The sequence below is a fragment of the Chaetomium strumarium genome (genome assembly GCF_033439665.1).
Source record: "Chaetomium strumarium strain CBS 333.67 chromosome Unknown B0T15scaffold_3, whole genome shotgun sequence".
NCBI lineage: Eukaryota > Fungi > Ascomycota > Sordariomycetes > Sordariales > Chaetomiaceae > Chaetomium > Chaetomium strumarium.
The window spans coordinates 3796803-3812885 of record NW_026944431.1 but is presented as its reverse complement, the minus strand read 5'-3'; the positions used below and the strand labels follow the sequence as shown (position 1 = coordinate 3812885).

The 16083-nt window shown below is 58.0% G+C and overlaps 6 protein-coding genes and 1 non-coding gene across 7 annotated transcripts; 3 read left to right on the top strand and 4 right to left on the bottom strand.

Moving 5' to 3' along the window:
* Positions 1–197: 197 nt before the first annotated feature.
* Positions 198–600, bottom strand: B0T15DRAFT_492975 (uncharacterized protein; the record flags this gene model as incomplete). The annotated part of the gene is made up of 2 exons (XM_062866902.1): positions 198–314; positions 433–600. The coding sequence occupies 2 exons, from the start codon at positions 598–600 to the stop codon at positions 198–200; spliced, it is 285 nt and encodes a 94-aa protein (XP_062723275.1).
* Positions 601–1180: 580 nt separating this feature from the next.
* B0T15DRAFT_t96 lies at positions 1181–1254 on the top strand. Its single transcript has one exon. It is a non-coding gene; the product is annotated as a tRNA-Val (tRNA).
* A 1492-nt stretch (positions 1255–2746) lies between these two features.
* Positions 2747–4795, top strand: B0T15DRAFT_492974 (general substrate transporter; the record flags this gene model as incomplete). The annotated part of the gene is made up of 5 exons (XM_062866901.1): positions 2747–2861; positions 2928–3497; positions 3585–3857; positions 3984–4290; positions 4420–4795. The coding sequence occupies 5 exons, from the start codon at positions 2747–2749 to the stop codon at positions 4793–4795; spliced, it is 1641 nt and encodes a 546-aa protein (XP_062723274.1).
* A 330-nt stretch (positions 4796–5125) lies between these two features.
* On the bottom strand, positions 5126–7235 carry B0T15DRAFT_180265 (ATP-NAD kinase-like domain-containing protein). The gene has a single exon (XM_062862297.1). It carries the CDS (start codon positions 7042–7044, stop codon positions 5485–5487), a length of 1560 nt encoding a protein of 519 aa, XP_062723273.1. The 5' UTR covers positions 7045–7235; the 3' UTR covers positions 5126–5484.
* A 53-nt stretch (positions 7236–7288) lies between these two features.
* On the bottom strand, positions 7289–9730 carry B0T15DRAFT_530382 (N2,N2-dimethylguanosine tRNA methyltransferase-domain-containing protein). The gene is made up of 3 exons (XM_062869169.1): positions 9651–9730; positions 8190–9614; positions 7289–8094 (listed from the first exon to the last, which is right to left on the bottom strand). Exons 1-3 carry the CDS (start codon positions 9699–9701, stop codon positions 7561–7563), a joined length of 2010 nt encoding a protein of 669 aa, XP_062723272.1. The 5' UTR covers positions 9702–9730; the 3' UTR covers positions 7289–7560.
* Positions 9731–9935: 205 nt separating this feature from the next.
* Positions 9936–11828, top strand: B0T15DRAFT_530381 (uncharacterized protein). Its single transcript, XM_062869168.1, has 2 exons — positions 9936–11071; positions 11159–11828. The coding sequence occupies exons 1-2, from the start codon at positions 10433–10435 to the stop codon at positions 11360–11362; spliced, it is 843 nt and encodes a 280-aa protein (XP_062723271.1). The 5' UTR covers positions 9936–10432; the 3' UTR covers positions 11363–11828.
* Position 11829: 1 nt separating this feature from the next.
* B0T15DRAFT_530379 (armadillo-type protein) lies at positions 11830–16011 on the bottom strand. The gene is made up of 6 exons (XM_062869167.1): positions 15424–16011; positions 15281–15370; positions 14941–15222; positions 14755–14845; positions 13418–14704; positions 11830–13368 (listed from the first exon to the last, which is right to left on the bottom strand). Exons 1-6 carry the CDS (start codon positions 15553–15555, stop codon positions 12329–12331), a joined length of 2922 nt encoding a protein of 973 aa, XP_062723270.1. The 5' UTR covers positions 15556–16011; the 3' UTR covers positions 11830–12328.
* Between the last annotated feature and the right edge of the window lie 72 nt (positions 16012–16083).

Genomic DNA, 16083 nt, shown 5'->3' with positions numbered 1-16083 from the left:
CCTTAAAACCAGGCCGTACCATCGTGTTCTTCCTTCTCTACTACATCTGGACTCTCAAGTTATTAGAACGCACTTGGCGATGCAGCTTCTCCCGTCTACCTATTCCTGCTTTCATCCTCAGGGTTGCCTCACCATCCGCCAAACTCCCTGATGCGCAGTTTCTTAGCGGATGCCGTGTGCTTGTGCCAAGCCAGACCTCAAGTGTCTAAGTCCCGTTCGTCCCCAATGACGCCATGAGCAGTTCCCAGCATCTCAAGCAGCCTGTTTTCTGACTCGGCTTCGACTACGCTGGACGCGTAGACCTCGAAACCCTTCTTTCTCACTCGTGTGTTCCGTGAGCGATGTAATCGACTGGTCATCGCTCCGGTTTGGAACTGGGACCTCGGGTGGCGAAGCCATGGAAGGAATTGGGTGTAGTACTAGTTTACCTACAGCAATCTGCATCAGCACTTCTTCGCCGTAGGACGACGGGTTGTCATCCAGCGGAAACAGACCGGACGCGCCAAACAACGGAAGCCGGCCATGGAGCGTCATGTAGTACAGAACACCCAGATACAGGACGGCCAGCGGAGCGAGAATAAGCCAGTCACGCTTCCCCATCGGTGGTGTTGGCGAAATACGATGCTTTGCTGGATTACGAGAGCTAATGGCAGTACTGCACTGGAACATTGCCTTGAGTAAAATACATCGAGAGAAGTGACATCCATGTGGGTGCGAGAAACCAGAGATATCTCCCTTCGTCGAGCTCGACGCGCGGGTTAACCGTTAGTTAACCGCGTGGCTCTACCATTCATCCCTGGGATCTATCATGTAGGTGAGGTGGGATGCAGGATATCAACACAAAGGAGGAATCTGAGGCTGGCGCGCTTGGTCAAGGCCTTTCCGTCCTAGTAATGAACATACTAGTACACATGAACCGATGCCGTCTATGAGGTGGAAGAGCGAGCGAGAGGACAGTCTCTGTTCCAACACCGGCTCCTCTCTGCAGCCACCCATCCGGTTTCAAAGCTGTTCACCCTCTTCGGTACGACGGGTTTCGGGGCAGCCCTGTGAACACCATGGCCGCAGAGGGTCGGAGAGCCAACCCTTGCATCGAAAAAGAACACATAGGGTCACTTGGGAAGAAACCGGCTGGCTCATAATACTGAGTAGAGACCTGCTACAACAAGAAACAAAGCACGGTTCTGTGGTGTAGTTGGTTATCACGTCAGTCTAACACACTGAAGGTCTCCAGTTCGAGCCTGGACAGAATCATGAAGCATATCCTTTTGCTGCCAATTCCAAACTTCCATTTTTTTTTTCTTTTGCATGCTCGGGCCGATTTACCCGACACCAATCACAGTCCGATATCGAGCTGCTAGCTGTGGATACGACCCTTCGACCAACCATCGCTGATGGTGTCGGCCCTCGGTCCGCTGAGTTGTGGAGACGGCTCCCTCGGTCGTGAAGCAATCGGCCTCGGGCCCGGGCCGGGTGCTACCGTGCCACTAGATGCCGGCACTTTCTTCCAGGACGGGACCGCCACTTTGGCCACGTGAAAAAGGAACGCGGTCTTCCGACACGTGGCTTCTTTATTGCTGAAAAAATTGTGCTTTGTTTGGCCGTTCACATAGATAATGATGGGATGTTGTGCTGAGATGCCCCTAGAAGCTGGAGAGGGGGTTGTGGTTCTTAAATGGCTTGCATGAAGACGTGAGGGTTTCTCCCCTGCGCCGCAAGTGCACGCCAGAACCAGCGAATGTTTCACTTAAGTGCAGTCTCCCTATGCTGGACACCAGAAAATGGGTCGAGGGATTCGACTGCACCGCAAGGGAGAATCAGTGCTTTGTTGGGGTACCTTTGGCTTTGTCCGGCTGAAGCTCCTAGCTGAGGATGTGGAGGATGTGGGGCCGCAACTGTCCGGGGCTGCCAAGACCAGCTGAACTGCCGCCTTTCCCTGTTCCATACTGCATCCTCGATCTTCTCTCTTCGAGTCCACCTAACAAGAGGACGACTCTGCAAGGACTAGGAACTCGCTATGCTTCGTCGAAATAGGACGGAACGGGTGCCAACTGATGCCAAAGCTATGTCACACGAAAAGAACGGAAATCACCTGCTCGTGTTAGGCACCGCCTCGACGCTTCGGGAAGCAAACAGGACGCCAGCAGTGTGGCGTCTCTGCCTTCTGCGGTAACAGACTCGGCAATTGGTTGAAGCCTTCAGGATTGCATCGCCAAGACCCGGTTCCTTTATGGCTGGCTACTGAAGCTTCCTCGACAAGGGGAAGACGGGGTTAGTGCCAGTACCGCTCTCATCTAACTTCACCACGCCGCCGAGTGGCAGGTCTACAGCGTACCGGACTCTTCCAAAGAGTCGAGGATTCCATAGCATGCTTTGCGGTGCCGCAAAGAAGGGGTTCTTCTTTGTTCTTACTGAGCGAGGCGGAGGGAACTTCGGGTTCCTGCGCCTTCGAGCCTCCATTGTCCTCCATTACCGACCCCAAATATCCCTTTTGCCAATCAGCTCCGCCTCTGGGTAGCGAGCATCCCAATGGTCCAGACCACCACAGGCTGTTTGTTTGTTTGTTCGGCCGGTCGAGCTTGAATGTGCTGGCTGGTCTCTCCCCTCCGCAAGCACCCTTGGGCTGTATTCCTTCTTCCTTCTACGCCGATCCTATTGTTCCTACCAGTGTCTGTGTCTCTCTTCCGCGCAACAGCATGAGAACCCCTGATCCATGATATGAGCAGCCGGTTAACGTAAAAAGGACATGGTTGGCGTCGTTGCTTTCTCCGTATCGGGCACGGCCGATCTGTCGCGGGTCGAAGCGCCCGTGACGTTCAAGGCCTACTTGCTGTGTGCGTTTGGGGCGTTTGGCGGAATATGTGAGTCCACCTATCCGAGAGTTCCGCGGGTCTTCAGGTTATGCTTACTGACATATCTACCACCAGTCTTTGGCTACGACACGGGGTGGATGTCGGGGGTGCTCGGCATGCCCTTCTTCATCACCCAGTACACCGGCCTGCAATACAACTACGAGACGGGCCAGCCGATCGGCGTCGACCGGACCAAGTTCGGCCTGCCGTCGTCGACCAAGTCGCTGATGACGTCGATCCTGTCCTGCGGCACCTTCTTCGGCGCGCTGATCGCGGGGGACGTGGCGGACTTCCTCGGCCGCCGTCCTACCATCATCATCGGCTGCGTCGTATTCTGCGTGGGCTGCATCCTAGAGATTGCGTCGACGAACCAGGTGGCCCTCTTCGTCATGGGCCGCCTCGTCTCGGGCCTCGGCCTCGGCTTCATATCGGCTACCATCCTCCTCTACCTGGCCGAGGTCGCCCCCCGGAAGGTCCGCGGAGCGCTGGTCTCGGGCTACCAGTTCTGCATCACGCTCGGCATCCTGCTGGCCAACTGTGTCGTCTACGCGACCTCGGACCGCAACGATACCGGCTCGTACCGCATCCCTGTTGGCGTGCAGTTTCTGTGGGCGTTGATCTTGGGCATCGGGCTGTTTATCCTGCGTGAGTAACATCATGGTTGTATTTATTGTGTTGTACATACAATAGTACGATCCTGCTCTGAAATTTTGATTGCTCACGCGCAAGCAGCGGAGTCGCCCCGGTTCCACGTCATGAAAGGCAGGATCGACGAGGCGGCAAAGGACCTGTCGCTGGTGCGGGGCCAGCCGATCGACTCGCTCTACATCAAGGACGAGCTCGCCGAAATCGTGGCGAACCACGAGTACGAGATGCAGGTGATCCCGCAGACGAGCTACATCGGGTCGTGGATGGCCTGCTTCCAGGGGTCGCTGCGTAGGGGGAACGGGAACCTGCGGCGCACCATCCTCGGCGCGGGCATGCAGATGATGCAGCAGCTGACGGGTCAGTTGAGACCTACCTTACCTAGCCCGTTGCCTGTCTGCCTAGTTATTATTATATGTGTCTTCCAGCAAAGCAGAAAGCAGAGAGAGAGAGAGAGAAGGAAAGCTGACACGCCCCGGCCCACAGGGATCAACTTCATCTTCTACTTCGGCATCACCTTCTTCCAGCAGCTCGGCACGATCCACAACCCGTTCCTGATCTCGCTCGTCACGACACTGGTCAACGTGCTGTCGACGCCGCTCTCCTTCTGGGCCGTCGAGCGCATGGGCCGCCGGCCGCTGCTGATCTGGGGCGGCGTCGGCATGATCGTGTCGCAGTTCATCGTCGCCGCCGTGGGCGTCACCGCGGGCCGCGCCGAGGTGCACGACGACGCCGCCGTCCGCGCCATGATCGCCTTCATCTGCATCTTCATCTTCTTCTTCGCTGCTACATGGTACGTCAACTCGGTGGTACTAGGAGGTACCACTACTAGTACTACTACCTACTAGTACTTTATCCCCTTTTATCCTTCAGGAGCCCGTTCTTTCTTCTAGCTGACACCATTTTTCTCTCTGTCACACAGGGGTCCCGTCGGATGGGTGATTGTCGGCGAGTGCTTCCCGCTGCCGATCCGGTCGCGCGGCGTGGGCATCTCGACGGCGTCCAACTGGTTCTGGAACTGCATCATCGCCGTCGTCGCGCCCTACATGTCGGCCGACCTGGGCCCCCGCCTGTTCTTCATCTGGGGCTCGCTCTGCGTGCTATCGCTGGCGTTTGCCTACTTCCTGGTGCCCGAGATGAAGGGCCTCACGCTGGAGCAGATCGACAACATGATGGAGGAGACGACCCCGCGCCAGTCGGGCCGCTGGAAGCCCACGGCTACCTTCGCCACGCAGATGGGGCGCGTGAGGGTCGGGGGTCCGGGGAATGAGAAGCGGGAGCCGCTCAGGTCGGTATAGCTTCGTATATATTTTTCTATTATTTCCCAGGGGAAATGGCGAATGGCGTTGGCTTTGTGTAAGAACTATAGCGATCGCGAAGAATTGCTCGATCCATGATAGCTTGTCAGTTGTAGCGCTGGATGCCCTCGTGGTTTCTCGTACGATCGGGTTACAAAGTTAAAGCAACCACAGTAGCGCGCCATGACTCACGGCAGAAGCGTGATCGCCGGATGGACTACATCGCGCCATGTATGTAAGACGGCCCGAGGATGGAGGGTTCATACGGCGGCACAAAGAAGAACGAATCAAGTGTGCGGTACAAACATGGGCAGCGGTTATTGCTAAACCTCGTCGTCGCTTCCCCTTATCTGAATCGTGGATATATATATAATTATATAATTCCAGGCTGACAGTTTCTGCGTTGCGGGAGGCGTTAAGGCGCTGGGGATTGGGCGGTGGTGCTTGTAGTCACGATCGGTGGTTTGTGAGGGGTGTTGTGGGGGGTGTTGTAGATGGTGATGATGATGGGGGTAATGAGGAGGAGGGTGGTGTATAAACTGGCGGGAGGGAAGATGAGTGTGTTGGAGGGCGGGGTGCAGCAGTTCGAGGAGGGGATGGAGAGAAGAGCGAGAAAGCTGATGGGCGACTAAATAAGTCGTGCTAAGGTACTGCTCGGGCCCTCATTTGAAGCAGTATAATGGGCCCCGTCACCTCGTAATAACAGCTGCATCAACCAACACCCTCAACCGCTCCCTCTCCTCCCTCCGCACTCTCATCCACCCACCCTTCTCCACCTCGACAATACTCCCGTCAACACAAACCTTCCGCCACCGCGGATCCTCCTCCGCAATGGCCACCATCACCTCCTCCACCTCCTCCTCATACCCAACCCCGTCCATACCCACATGCTCCCCGTCGCGGTACGCAGCCATCATGATCTCCATGGTCCGATCCCCGCCCACATCGCCAAAGTGCACCAGCCTCAGCTGGCCATCGAGCGGCCGGCTGGCGGGGGAGATGGTGAAGGTCCTTTCGAGGTTCGACACAAGTGTCGTGAGCACGTAACTTAACCGTCCGCCCCCTTCCCGTCTGTTGTTGTCGTTGTTGTCGTCTGACAGATTCATAATAATGAACTCGCCGCCGCCCCCACGCCGCCGCACCGTTACCGTGGCGTCGTACGCGTGCGACACCTTCAGCAGCTCGGCCGCCGCCATGCCGAACCGCTTGTCGCCGTGCACGCGGTAGGCGGGCGTGTCGCTCTCCCAGACCAGGCTGGCGTGGAAGCCGTACGATGCGACGATCGCGCCGACGAGGTGGTCCACGGCCACCTTTGTCGCCTCCTCCTCGACGGAATCGGGGTCATCGGGCTCCGGCTCCGTGGGTGCAGACACCAGCTTCGCTCCTGGCGAGAAGGACGCTCGGAACGTGGGCAGGGGAGCGGGTGTGCCTTGGAACAGTGTGCGCAAACCGAGGATGAGCGGGGACGGGGCGGGGTCTGACTCTGGGCTGGTGCACTTGTTGTTGTACAAGGGCTTGTGCAGGGAGTGGAAGAGGGCGTTGCCCGTTCCGAGGGGGAGCAGTGCGATCGTTGGCGGCGTCGGCGATCCTGATCCTGACCCTGGTCCTGAGCCGGTCGCCGACTGAGGAGGGTCTGCTCTATCCAGCCCGTTCAGCAGATCGACCACGCCCCCGTCACCGCTCAAAAGGATGATCGTCCTCTCCCCCGTGGTGGTACCGTCCCTGCCCAGCTCGCCCGCGAAATCTCGGATGGTGTTTGAATCCTTCGTCACAGTCAACCGGTACCCCGGCCCGTTTCCGTTTCCATCCTGATGAGACTCGCCTCGCTCTTCAAGCCCCAGAGCGCCCAACAGAGGGCGCAACACCGATCCGTAGAACTCTGGTGCCCGCCGGAGTCCGGAGCCGGTTGACACCACGACGTGCACTTCGCGGGGCGGCCGCAGGTGGGAGGAGACTGGGAGATTCCCCCGATCCAGGAGGAACTCGGACAGGTTCTCCGGCAATTGTGGCTTCGGAACGCGCAGCACGCTGAGTGTGAATGGCTTGCTGTCGCCGTCGTCGTTGTTTGCAGGTGCCCTCTCAGAAAGGGAATAGACCAGATAGTACTCGGCATTGGCCGCGTCCGCTGTCTGTAGCACGAACACGATTTCTTCGCGCTTGAGCTTATTTAAGGCATTTTCCGCACCATTGCCAGATGAATTTTCCGAAGCATTGTGGTTGACATCATGAGACTCGTCAATGGTTTCCATGGTGGTTTCTTAGGCATATGCTTAGGTAGCTGGCCGCGGAGTCTGTAGCGCCCTCTGTTGCTGTGAGTGGGAAGTTTTGTTGAGCACGCACGGGATAAAGCGCCGGAAAAGCTCGACAACAGGACGAATGCACACGGGCAATACACCCGTAGCAAAGCAATGGAATGAACCAGAGGTTACGGCTGTTCGCATCGACGTGATATTTGGATTTCTAATCCCCAGCCAACAGTGCTGATCGCTGACCTGCCTGGGCCGGATCCTTCGCCATTCATGTGTCAGACGGCGCTAAATTGCGTTATCACCGTCGCGGGGTTCTATCGGAAGCGACGGGGTGGGCCTACCGGTGGAATACGACGCTGGGCCGGACAAGGAAACGGCGAAACTAAACTGACCTTTCGGCGGACGTTCCTTTTACGCGTAGATCTTTAGGTGACTGCGCCTTGCTTCATCCGATCTGCCGGGTGTCGATTCCATCATCAACGACGCAGTACGAAGAGCCCGTCTACGCCCGAGTTCTCACTTCCCTTTGGCCCTGTTCATCGGACCCCAGTTCTCCCTCGGGTTCATCTGGTATCGGACATACTTGGTCTTCTCCTGGAGACGTCCAAGCGTCTCGTCGAAGACGACCTCCGGCACCTTGTCCTTGCCATTTTCCACTGCTTGCCCGTTGGACTGTGACCCTTCGGCTGGGTCCGCTTCCTTGTCATCAACTGCTGATGCCGGCTCCTCAGGCCTTGGACTCTGGGCGGCCTTCTTCCCCAATCCCAGGAGCCGGAAGGCGACGCTGCCGGGCTTGATGTTCTCCTCCTTAATGGGCGCCTTCTGGCGGATCCATTCCCTAAAGATATGCCAGATGATAGACCACGGCGCATCCGTCTTCATGCTGCCAGGTTTGCAGTGGCTTCTGGTGACGCGGTAGCCGAGGCCGATCAGCGCGCCCCTCAGCGCATTCTCTGGAGGGCTGGCGCAATGCAGGATGCCCGACACCTGTGCCGGGTGGAAGTAAAAGGGGTACGGGTCGATTGCGGCCGCCTGGGCCTCGGTCAAGGTCTTTTGATCTTCTTCGCGCCGTCGCCGTTCTCGCTCGACTCGGCCGCCATCTCCTCGGGAGACGGTAAGAACTCCTCGAGCGCCGTCTGCAGCACGCCCCTCATCCTGTCCTTGGTGCCATACACCTCTTTGGACGCTTCCTCCACCTCAGCGATCACGCTCTTGATGAACTCCGCTGAGTGAATACGCCCGGCGTACATGGGTCCCGCAAGATGCATGGTCGACCCACAGTGCTCGCAGGACCTGCCCGCCGTTGGCGCACCGGCAAACCCATGTTTGTAGAAGATCCCGCTGCCCTTCTTGTTCGGTGCGGGTTTGTTCTTCATGAGGAGCTGTGTCGTCCAGGAACCGCAGCCCTGGCCGCAGCTGTAGAGCACCATGTTTTTTCCTCCCTGGAACTTGACCATTGACGGCGACTTCCTGATTCGGACAAACACCCTGCTGTAGAAGTCAACCGACAGCGACAGCAGGGGCTCCATCGAGAGACCGTATTTTGCCGCCGAACTCTCAATGGCGTGCAGAATGAGCCGGATCCCAACTTCGTGCGAGTACCAGCCCTTGATCGGGATGCCGCCGTACAGGGCATAGCATTTCTCCGGGTAGCCGTTCGATGCCCATACGCCCGAGTCCGTGCAGGTGACGCAGAGCAGGCCGCCGTCGTCTCGCACAGCCTGCACTGCAGCGTCCAGGAAAGGAGCAGCGCTTCCGTAGGGATCCAAGTCGATCACGTCATACTTCTCGCTCGGCCCTGGCTTGCCCTTTCCCAGTGCAATCTTCCGCAGTTCCCGCACTACGACGCCGTACATATGAGCCAGCGCATCGTCTATCGAGACGCTGATCTTGTTGCTGAGCTTGTTATGAGCAGCGTTCCGCTCGATCGCCTCTGCCGCCGCCTTGAGAATGTCGTTCGCAGTCACAGTCGTGGCAAACGGTATCTCGCGCGCGTACCGCAGGGCACGGAGGCCGCTGGCGGAGAGCGCGTCGAGGATGGTGAATGTGGAGGTAATCTCCTTGACCTTGCCATCGTCTGTGCTGGCCTCTGTCTGCCGCTCTGCCGGAGCGCTTTCCAGCTGCTCGGCGTCAGTGGGCTTCTCGGCCGTCTGCTCCTCCGTCCCGTCTTGCATCTGGATATCCGCCTGCTCGATCGATTCCGCTTCCGTGCCAGACAGCTTGGGAGATTTGGCGGGACGTTCGCCCTGAACCTGCTCCTTCCTCTTCCTCTTCTTTTCTGCGAACTTGCCACTGCGGGCTTTGATGGCGGCTTGCTTCTGCTGCATGCGCTCTTTTCCGTAGGCCTTGATGGCGAGTACAGTCAAGTCGCGGTTGAACTGCTGGATCGGGTTGTAGAAGACCTGCTGCACAGACTCCCCTGGCTTTGCGGAGTCCGCTGGGATCAGAATGTGGGCGAGACCCTCCTTGACCGTGGTGTAGACGACATTGTTGTGCTTGATTCGCTGCCCCTCGGCGGGCGTCGCGCTGAGGTCGGCGATGCCGTCGGACATGGTGCGGATTGAGACAAACTGGAGGTGAAGTCGTGGTAGCGCTGGTCTTCTCACATATCCGGGAATGCGGTAGAGGGAGGTGGCTAATAAAGAACTCGGGCGCATCCGAGCAGTCACCGGGAGTCTGTCGCGATTCGAGGCATAGGTTCAGATTTCCATGCGGCGCGTGCATTAGAGAGCAGACCCGGAAATTTCTGGGTTCTGCCGGGCGGTCAGGCGCATTACTTGGGTAGTAGCTCAGTAGGGCCCACAGTTAACCCTCACGGTTCTTAGGGTTCCTGCGCTCGGTCAACGTCTAAAACCACCTCGCGCACCTGCCCACCACTTACACCTCCGAGTGGCACCGTGACGTCTTCCAACGCACTGCAGCTGAACATAGTAGGGTAAAGTTGGTTGGCCATAATATCGAGAAAGTTAATATGAATGAAATATCTTTCCACGCCCCCGTGTGTATAACGAAACATGTCATCATCCAGACGGTGACCCGTCCGGGAAAGAAGTGCCCAGGTCCGCAAACCGTATCAGTCTCTAGTGAGCGCGTTTCCCGGTCCCCTTCCCCTGACGAAGCTTCCCAGATGGAGGTTGAGCTTTCAGTTCCTATCATGACGGAAAGAGCACCAGGTGGCTCCTTCCCTTGCAGAGCTCTCACCCAGGCTCGCCATTTCTGCCTGCAGCCAGCCTGGGATGGTCTCTAACATGCCGAATGTTCTCGTTCTCAAGCCTTTCCTACAATCTGGTTCGAATCCTAAGACTTTTTGGCAACTGGACGTGCATTTCCCTTCTACAGGTTCCTGACGCTATAGCTTGTCCCTTTACTCCGTCCATCCTTCATCAACATGGCCTCATCCAGCAGAGATCAAGGTCAGCAGATCTTCCCTCCTCCGAGCGGTGGAAGGGGCTCAGAGATAATCGGGAGCCACTACAACTCCGAGACGCAATCAAACATCCCGATCCCGCCGTCGAACTCCGGAAACCAACCTCCCCCAACCACGGGGAATGCCCCGCCAGCCCCCTCCACACCCAAGCCGCCTCCCGCAGACCAGCCCAAGCCGCTGGGAGCCTCCTTCCAGCGCCGCTTCCTGACGCCCACTGAATGGGCTCGCGTGGCGCACGGGATCGGCGCCATCCGCGAGGGCGAGCAGCACCAGGTGGTGCACCCGACCTGCTGGTACTGGCCTCCGAGGGGGCTCCCGGATGGGCTGTACCGGGACATCGTCACGCACCGCTTCAAGTACTCGGTCGGCTTCCAGCTGCTCAACTCGCTGCACTGGTCGATGCTGGTGCTGCAGGTCACGCTCGGCGCCATCCTCACGGCCCTCGGCTCGCTGCCGCAGCGCGAGGCAGCGCCCATCACCGCGCTGGCGGCGGTCAACACGGTTAGTGCCGGATTGCTCGGCCTGCTGCACAACAGTGGGCTGCCGGACCGGTACCGCATGGACAAGGCCGAATTTATCCAGGTCGAGGACTTTGTCAAGGTGTGTGTGTCTTCTTTCTCTCTCCCTCCCCCCGTTTGTGAGATGAGTTGTGAGGGATGCGTGCGACTGACCCTGCCTGACTTGCAGGAGGTTCTGGACACGGGCATCGTCGACGCAGGCCAGACCGTGGAGGACGTCCTCAACGATTGCTACGCCCGGTTCCAGTACGCCAAGTCGGTCGTGCTGTCGAACAAGCCCGAGGTATACGCCAGCTCTGCGGGCAATGCCAACGGGAATGGCAAGACCATCATCTGCCCGGAGCCCGCAGCGCATTTCGTTCGCCTTACCTAGGTCCGGACATAAGGGGCGAAGACGAGAACGCCTTTATCACCCCGGTCCAGAATAGGGGACGGGGGGCGATATGGAGTCAGACGCATTCTTAAGCATGCTGATGACATCTTTAATGGAGTTGGGCTCTGTAGCGACTTATCAGGATCTGGGGAGGACTAGAGATTTTAGAGGTGGCCGCACTATGATGACTTATAAGAAGCAGGTGGACTAACTACTTAGCTAGATAGATTAGAGGATGAGCTGCGGGAGCTACGAACCAGGGCCACTTCTACTACTAGAGGCGCTGAATTACCAATGTCGTAGAAGTGATTGCGTGTGTCTAGCTCATAGGGACCTTGCCCTCCGACTTTCGAGCCGTATTGAGCCCTACAGCAGAATCCCAGATGCTGGCATCTGCCTCCCATGATTGCACTCCCAGTGCTTGTAAAGCAGAACCCTGGGAAACAGTAAGTCAAGTTGCTAAATAAACCGATCTTATGTTCTCCAAAGTGGGATATCGTGCTACTAATACCTGGTCTTCCTAAAGATGGTTTGATATGCGCTCCCCCCCTCCCATACCCATCATGAGTGCCCCCCCTCACTTTTGATTTCCTGTAAATCCAGGCCCTGTCATCTCGCGGTATACCATCCATCAACACCAAGTGCCTAAATAAGGGTAAGGTATTCTGCCTACTAACATAACCCATCTACATCCATTGCTTCCTCGAAGCAGCCCCGAACGCAATCGTCGTTCACTTTCCCAGCCCAGCACGTCGTCGTTTCCATTCACCCGCCGTTCCGTCTAATGCATGATCCTCCGCGCCTCTGCAGACATTACTCCACAACCCTCCAACCTAAATTCCCTTCCCTCGACATTGTGCGGAACGTGTATCTTCAGCACCCACGTTGACTCGACACCGCGGACTAGACAGGAGGAACCTCCCATCCCGCATGCACACAATGCCTCCTCCGCCCATTCGGTGGCCGCTAGCCCGCAAAGTGGAAGCGCGCCGCCTCGAGCTGGCCCAGCCCGTCGCGGGGCGCTACGTACCGCCGCCTGTAGGTATTCGTGAAATCCTGCAGGAGTACGCGGATCTGCCGGACACTAGCGACGTCGGTGCCCTGCAGCTTCTCACGGATCTTGGCCATCAGGCGGTCGGCCTCGGCGGGCGTGATGGTGCCCTGCGGAAGCATGCGGATGGTGCGGTCGACCCACTGGGTCGTCTCGGCCGGCAGCAGCTCGAACATGCCCAGCAGCACGCCGCTGCCGTCGGCGAAGCAGTCGCGCGGGAACGTGATCATCATGCCGGCCAGCGTCTGCTTAATCAGCGCTTCGCCCTGCGTGAGGAGCAGCTGCTTGACGATCCCGCGCAACTGCTCGCCTGCTGCGCCGAGCTCGCTGCCGGACCCGGCGGGGTTCGGGCCGCCGTAGGTGAGCAGGTCCCGGATATAGTGCAGTGCAGCAGAAACGGGCTCCTGCTTCTCCAGGGCCAGGGCGGAGATGGCCGCCTGGAAGATGGGCGTAAATAGGGGTGACGGGATGAGTTTGGTCGGGTAGTAGAGGAGGGCGTCGATAAGAAGGCGGTAAAAGTCCTCGATAACGTCTGGAAGGTCGGCAGGCGGCAGGTCGCTCATGGTGCGGAGCACACTCGTCGCCTGCGCCTCGAAGAATATGTAGATGTTGTCGGTGATCCCCTCGTCCACGTGCTCCCTGTCTTCGGAGAATTCGCGAAGAATCGCGCTCGTGGCCCAGAGGAAGCAGCCTTGCTTGGACCGTGCAAACCCTTCTGCCAGCTTGTTGGCAAGCGGGCCCAATAGAGGTGTGATGGCCGCCCGATATGAGATGACCATAAACCGCCAGCAACGGCAGACCCGCTCGCAAATGGGAACAAAGTCGATAAAGTTCTCAAGGATGGTGGACAAGATGGGGAACACCTCTTGCCAGTACTTTACCGCGGGGTTCTCGGCGTTGCTCGGGATATATGGCACAACGTGCTGCACGAAGTAGGTGAGGAGGTTGATATGGTCTGCCAAGTCAGCTCTGGTTCATCTATGTAGGACAAGCAGCATACTCACCGGCAAGGTCGAGTTTCGCCTTGTTCTCGGTCGCATTGTTGGCCTTGACCATCAATCGCTGTACGAGGGGGTCGGCATAGAGCTTGAGGAGCTTGTACAAGTCCTCGGCCTTCTGGACACCAACAACGTAGGCGACGCCCTCTGTAATTTCCTCCTTGCTGGACACGGGCAGCTTATCGAGGATCTGGTCGTAGAATACCTGCAGCTGGAGAACCTGAGGACCGAGGAGCTGCTTGCAGTCGACGCAGAAGTACATGAAGGCCTGCGCAGCCGCGCGGAGGATCTCCTGCGACTCGGCCTGGAAGGACGAGACGATGTATTGAAATTGTGGCTCAAGGAACTCCGGATGCGCTGCCGTCCATTCGGTGTATCGGCCAAAGACCATGATGGCGGCGAACCGCAGCTTCTCATTGCTGATCGGAATCTGCACCAGGAGTGGGAAAATCTGAGGTAGAACACTGCTGTCGTGTGAGTCCACCATGCGGCCCATCGCCCGCATCGCGAACAGAGGAGCTTCGAGCGACTGCCAATGGGGAACCGACGTCGGCGTCGCTTGGCTGCCGTACTTCTCCTGCCAGAGCTTGATTGCGTCATGTACCTTGCTCAGGCAGGCAGCCACACCCATAACCTCGCATGCATCCTTGAGTGTGTCCCCCATGTGGTGACGGAACTCGCGGAACTTCTCCTCCTGCTCCCGGTCACCATCGAAGAGGTCAAGCTCGTTCGGATTGTCGGAGTGCGGGTACTCGAGCTGCGTGAGCAGAATGTCGACAAGCTTCGCGTAGACGTCGACGAGCTGCACCCGCGCCTCCATGTAGTGGTCGAGCGTGAGATACTGCTTCAGCTCGTACCAGAAGTTGAAGGTGTAGCCAATGACGTCTCGCTCCTTATCCCTTGCGCAGCACTCCAGTAGACAGTCGACAAGGGGACGGAAATGCTGCGGTTGGCGGGCTATGATCAAGACCCACGACTCGCCAGCATCTGCAAACACCCTAGTGATCGCCTTGAACCCCTCGGTGTCGTCCTCGTCTACCAAAGCCTGAATGCGCGGCCTGAGCTCAAGAACCCTGGGCAGCAAGGCTTGGATGGTCTCGTAGTTGTCATCTACGTCCTTCGTTTCCCTGCAGATGATCCCTAGGCACTCGGCGGCGGCCTGCAGCGACTTGTCGTCCGTTACCCCATGCATAACAGCGTTCATCAGGGTTGAGTTGACGATGACGCTGACAGGCACCTCCCGGAGCCATGAGCTGATGCACTCAAAGAGCTGTGGGTTGGTTGCGGCAGCAGCTTGGTAACGTTAGCATCGACCGTGCGAGAGCTTGGGCAGGGGCACTCACGTGAAGACTGTGCGTAGTTGACGAGCAGCTGCACTACCTGTTCGGCATTGTCTGCCAGCAGCTCTGATGTCCTCTGGGTGAGGTCTTCTTCCTATCACGACTGAATTAGATACTGATCCCAGGTCGATCCGCGCAAACGGGAGGTCGAGGTAGTAGACGCAAGTCGCGGCAAATCGATCCACGTACAGACAAGGTGATCTTTCGGCCTTCGGTGACCTCTTCCGGAAGCACGCGCAGGAAGTCGAGGATGCAGGCGTGACTCGCAACGTCGTTCCCGAGCGCTGAGACAACGGTGGGCAGGACATCCTTCCATGTCTGCATCTGAATGGCCAAAATCGCCAGGCACACACATAGCTGGACCCGGACGGGTTTGGGGCCCCCGGCGAACTTCTTGAGTAGCAGCAGGATCTGGCTGCGCAGCGCAGGTAGGTCGCCCTCCGAGATTTGAGTTGCGAGATCGTATGTGATCTTTGTCATATCAGTGGCCTGTATCTTGTGAACTGTTCGGTGGTCGTGGCTCAAGTACCTTGCCCTTCAGAGTTGTTGCGGCGAACAGCTGCGCTTCCGCCTCGGTCGAGTTTTGGAGGATGGATATCGTTGTCGTCCAAGCGTCGTTCTGTCAGACCGTAAGTGGCCGTCCAGGATGCCCAACGCGCGAAAAGAACTGACCGATTTCTGAAACCTGCCCAGATAGTCGACCGCGACCTTCTTCTTCTCAGGATCTCCGCTCCGCATGGTCAGCATGGCTGCCAGCACGTTCGGGACGGCGAAGCTTTCCTGAGCGCCGTTCGAAGCCATCATGACGGCTGTAGTATGTTAAAGACGAGGTAGGAGCGGAGTCGCGGATATCGCAAGCGTCGTCTATGCGACAATCCCGGGAGCTGTATCCGTGGTACCGATCTGCCCCTCCTTCCTGCTTGACTCCCCCACTGACTGCGTGAAAGACGAAGCTCGACAAAGCGCGCGGGGAAGGAGGTGCTGTCGAGGATGCAGTTGCCTTGGGAGACCCTGCGGTACTGGCTTCAGCGCGGAAGGCAGTGGAGAGAAGGCGAGGTGAGATGGTTTGCGTGGTTGAGTGTCAACAATCATGGCAGGCGGCCCCAAGCGCCGGACAAGCAGAAAACGTCAGGCTGCCGCTGATGGCAATGCCCCACCAAGGAAGCACCGTGCTTGAAAAGAGGGGCGGGCACGGACCAGCTGCCTAAAATACCAGGCGATCGGCTCGCCGACGCAAGTGCTCCGCCAGATTTCTGAACACCGGCAAGCCAAGCGCGACCGACGGGTTAGAGAGCAACTGCAACGCACACTTCGCCCCCCAATCCTTCCTCC

What these genes read in the sequence shown, in the direction of transcription:
- B0T15DRAFT_180265 (XM_062862297.1), bottom strand. Translation starts at nt 7,044, where the DNA reads ATGGAAACCATTGACGAGTCTCATGATGTCAACCACAATGCTTCGGAA.
- B0T15DRAFT_530379 (XM_062869167.1), bottom strand. Translation starts at nt 15,555, where the DNA reads ATGATGGCTTCGAACGGCGCTCAGGAAAGCTTCGCCGTCCCGAACGTG. An exon ending in TGGGCAGGTTTCAGAAATCG is followed by an intron (nt 15,371 to 15,423) that starts GTCAGTTCTTTT and finishes ACGGTCTGACAG; the next exon opens with AACGACGCTTGGACGACAAC. An exon ending in CAACTACGCACAGTCTTCAC is followed by an intron (nt 14,705 to 14,754) that starts GTGAGTGCCCCT and finishes AACGTTACCAAG; the next exon opens with CTGCTGCCGCAACCAACCCA.
- B0T15DRAFT_530382 (XM_062869169.1), bottom strand. Translation starts at nt 9,701, where the DNA reads ATGCGCCCGAGTTCTTTATTAGCCACCTCCCTCTACCGCATTCCCGGA. An exon ending in TCTACCGCATTCCCGGATAT is followed by an intron (nt 9,615 to 9,650) that starts GTGAGAAGACCA and finishes CTTCACCTCCAG; the next exon opens with TTTGTCTCAATCCGCACCAT. An exon ending in CCAAGGACAGGATGAGGGGC is followed by an intron (nt 8,095 to 8,189) that starts GTGCTGCAGACG and finishes GAAGATCAAAAG; the next exon opens with ACCTTGACCGAGGCCCAGGC.
- B0T15DRAFT_530381 (XM_062869168.1), top strand. Translation starts at nt 10,433, where the DNA reads ATGGCCTCATCCAGCAGAGATCAAGGTCAGCAGATCTTCCCTCCTCCG. An exon ending in AGGTCGAGGACTTTGTCAAG is followed by an intron (nt 11,072 to 11,158) that starts GTGTGTGTGTCT and finishes CCTGACTTGCAG; the next exon opens with GAGGTTCTGGACACGGGCAT.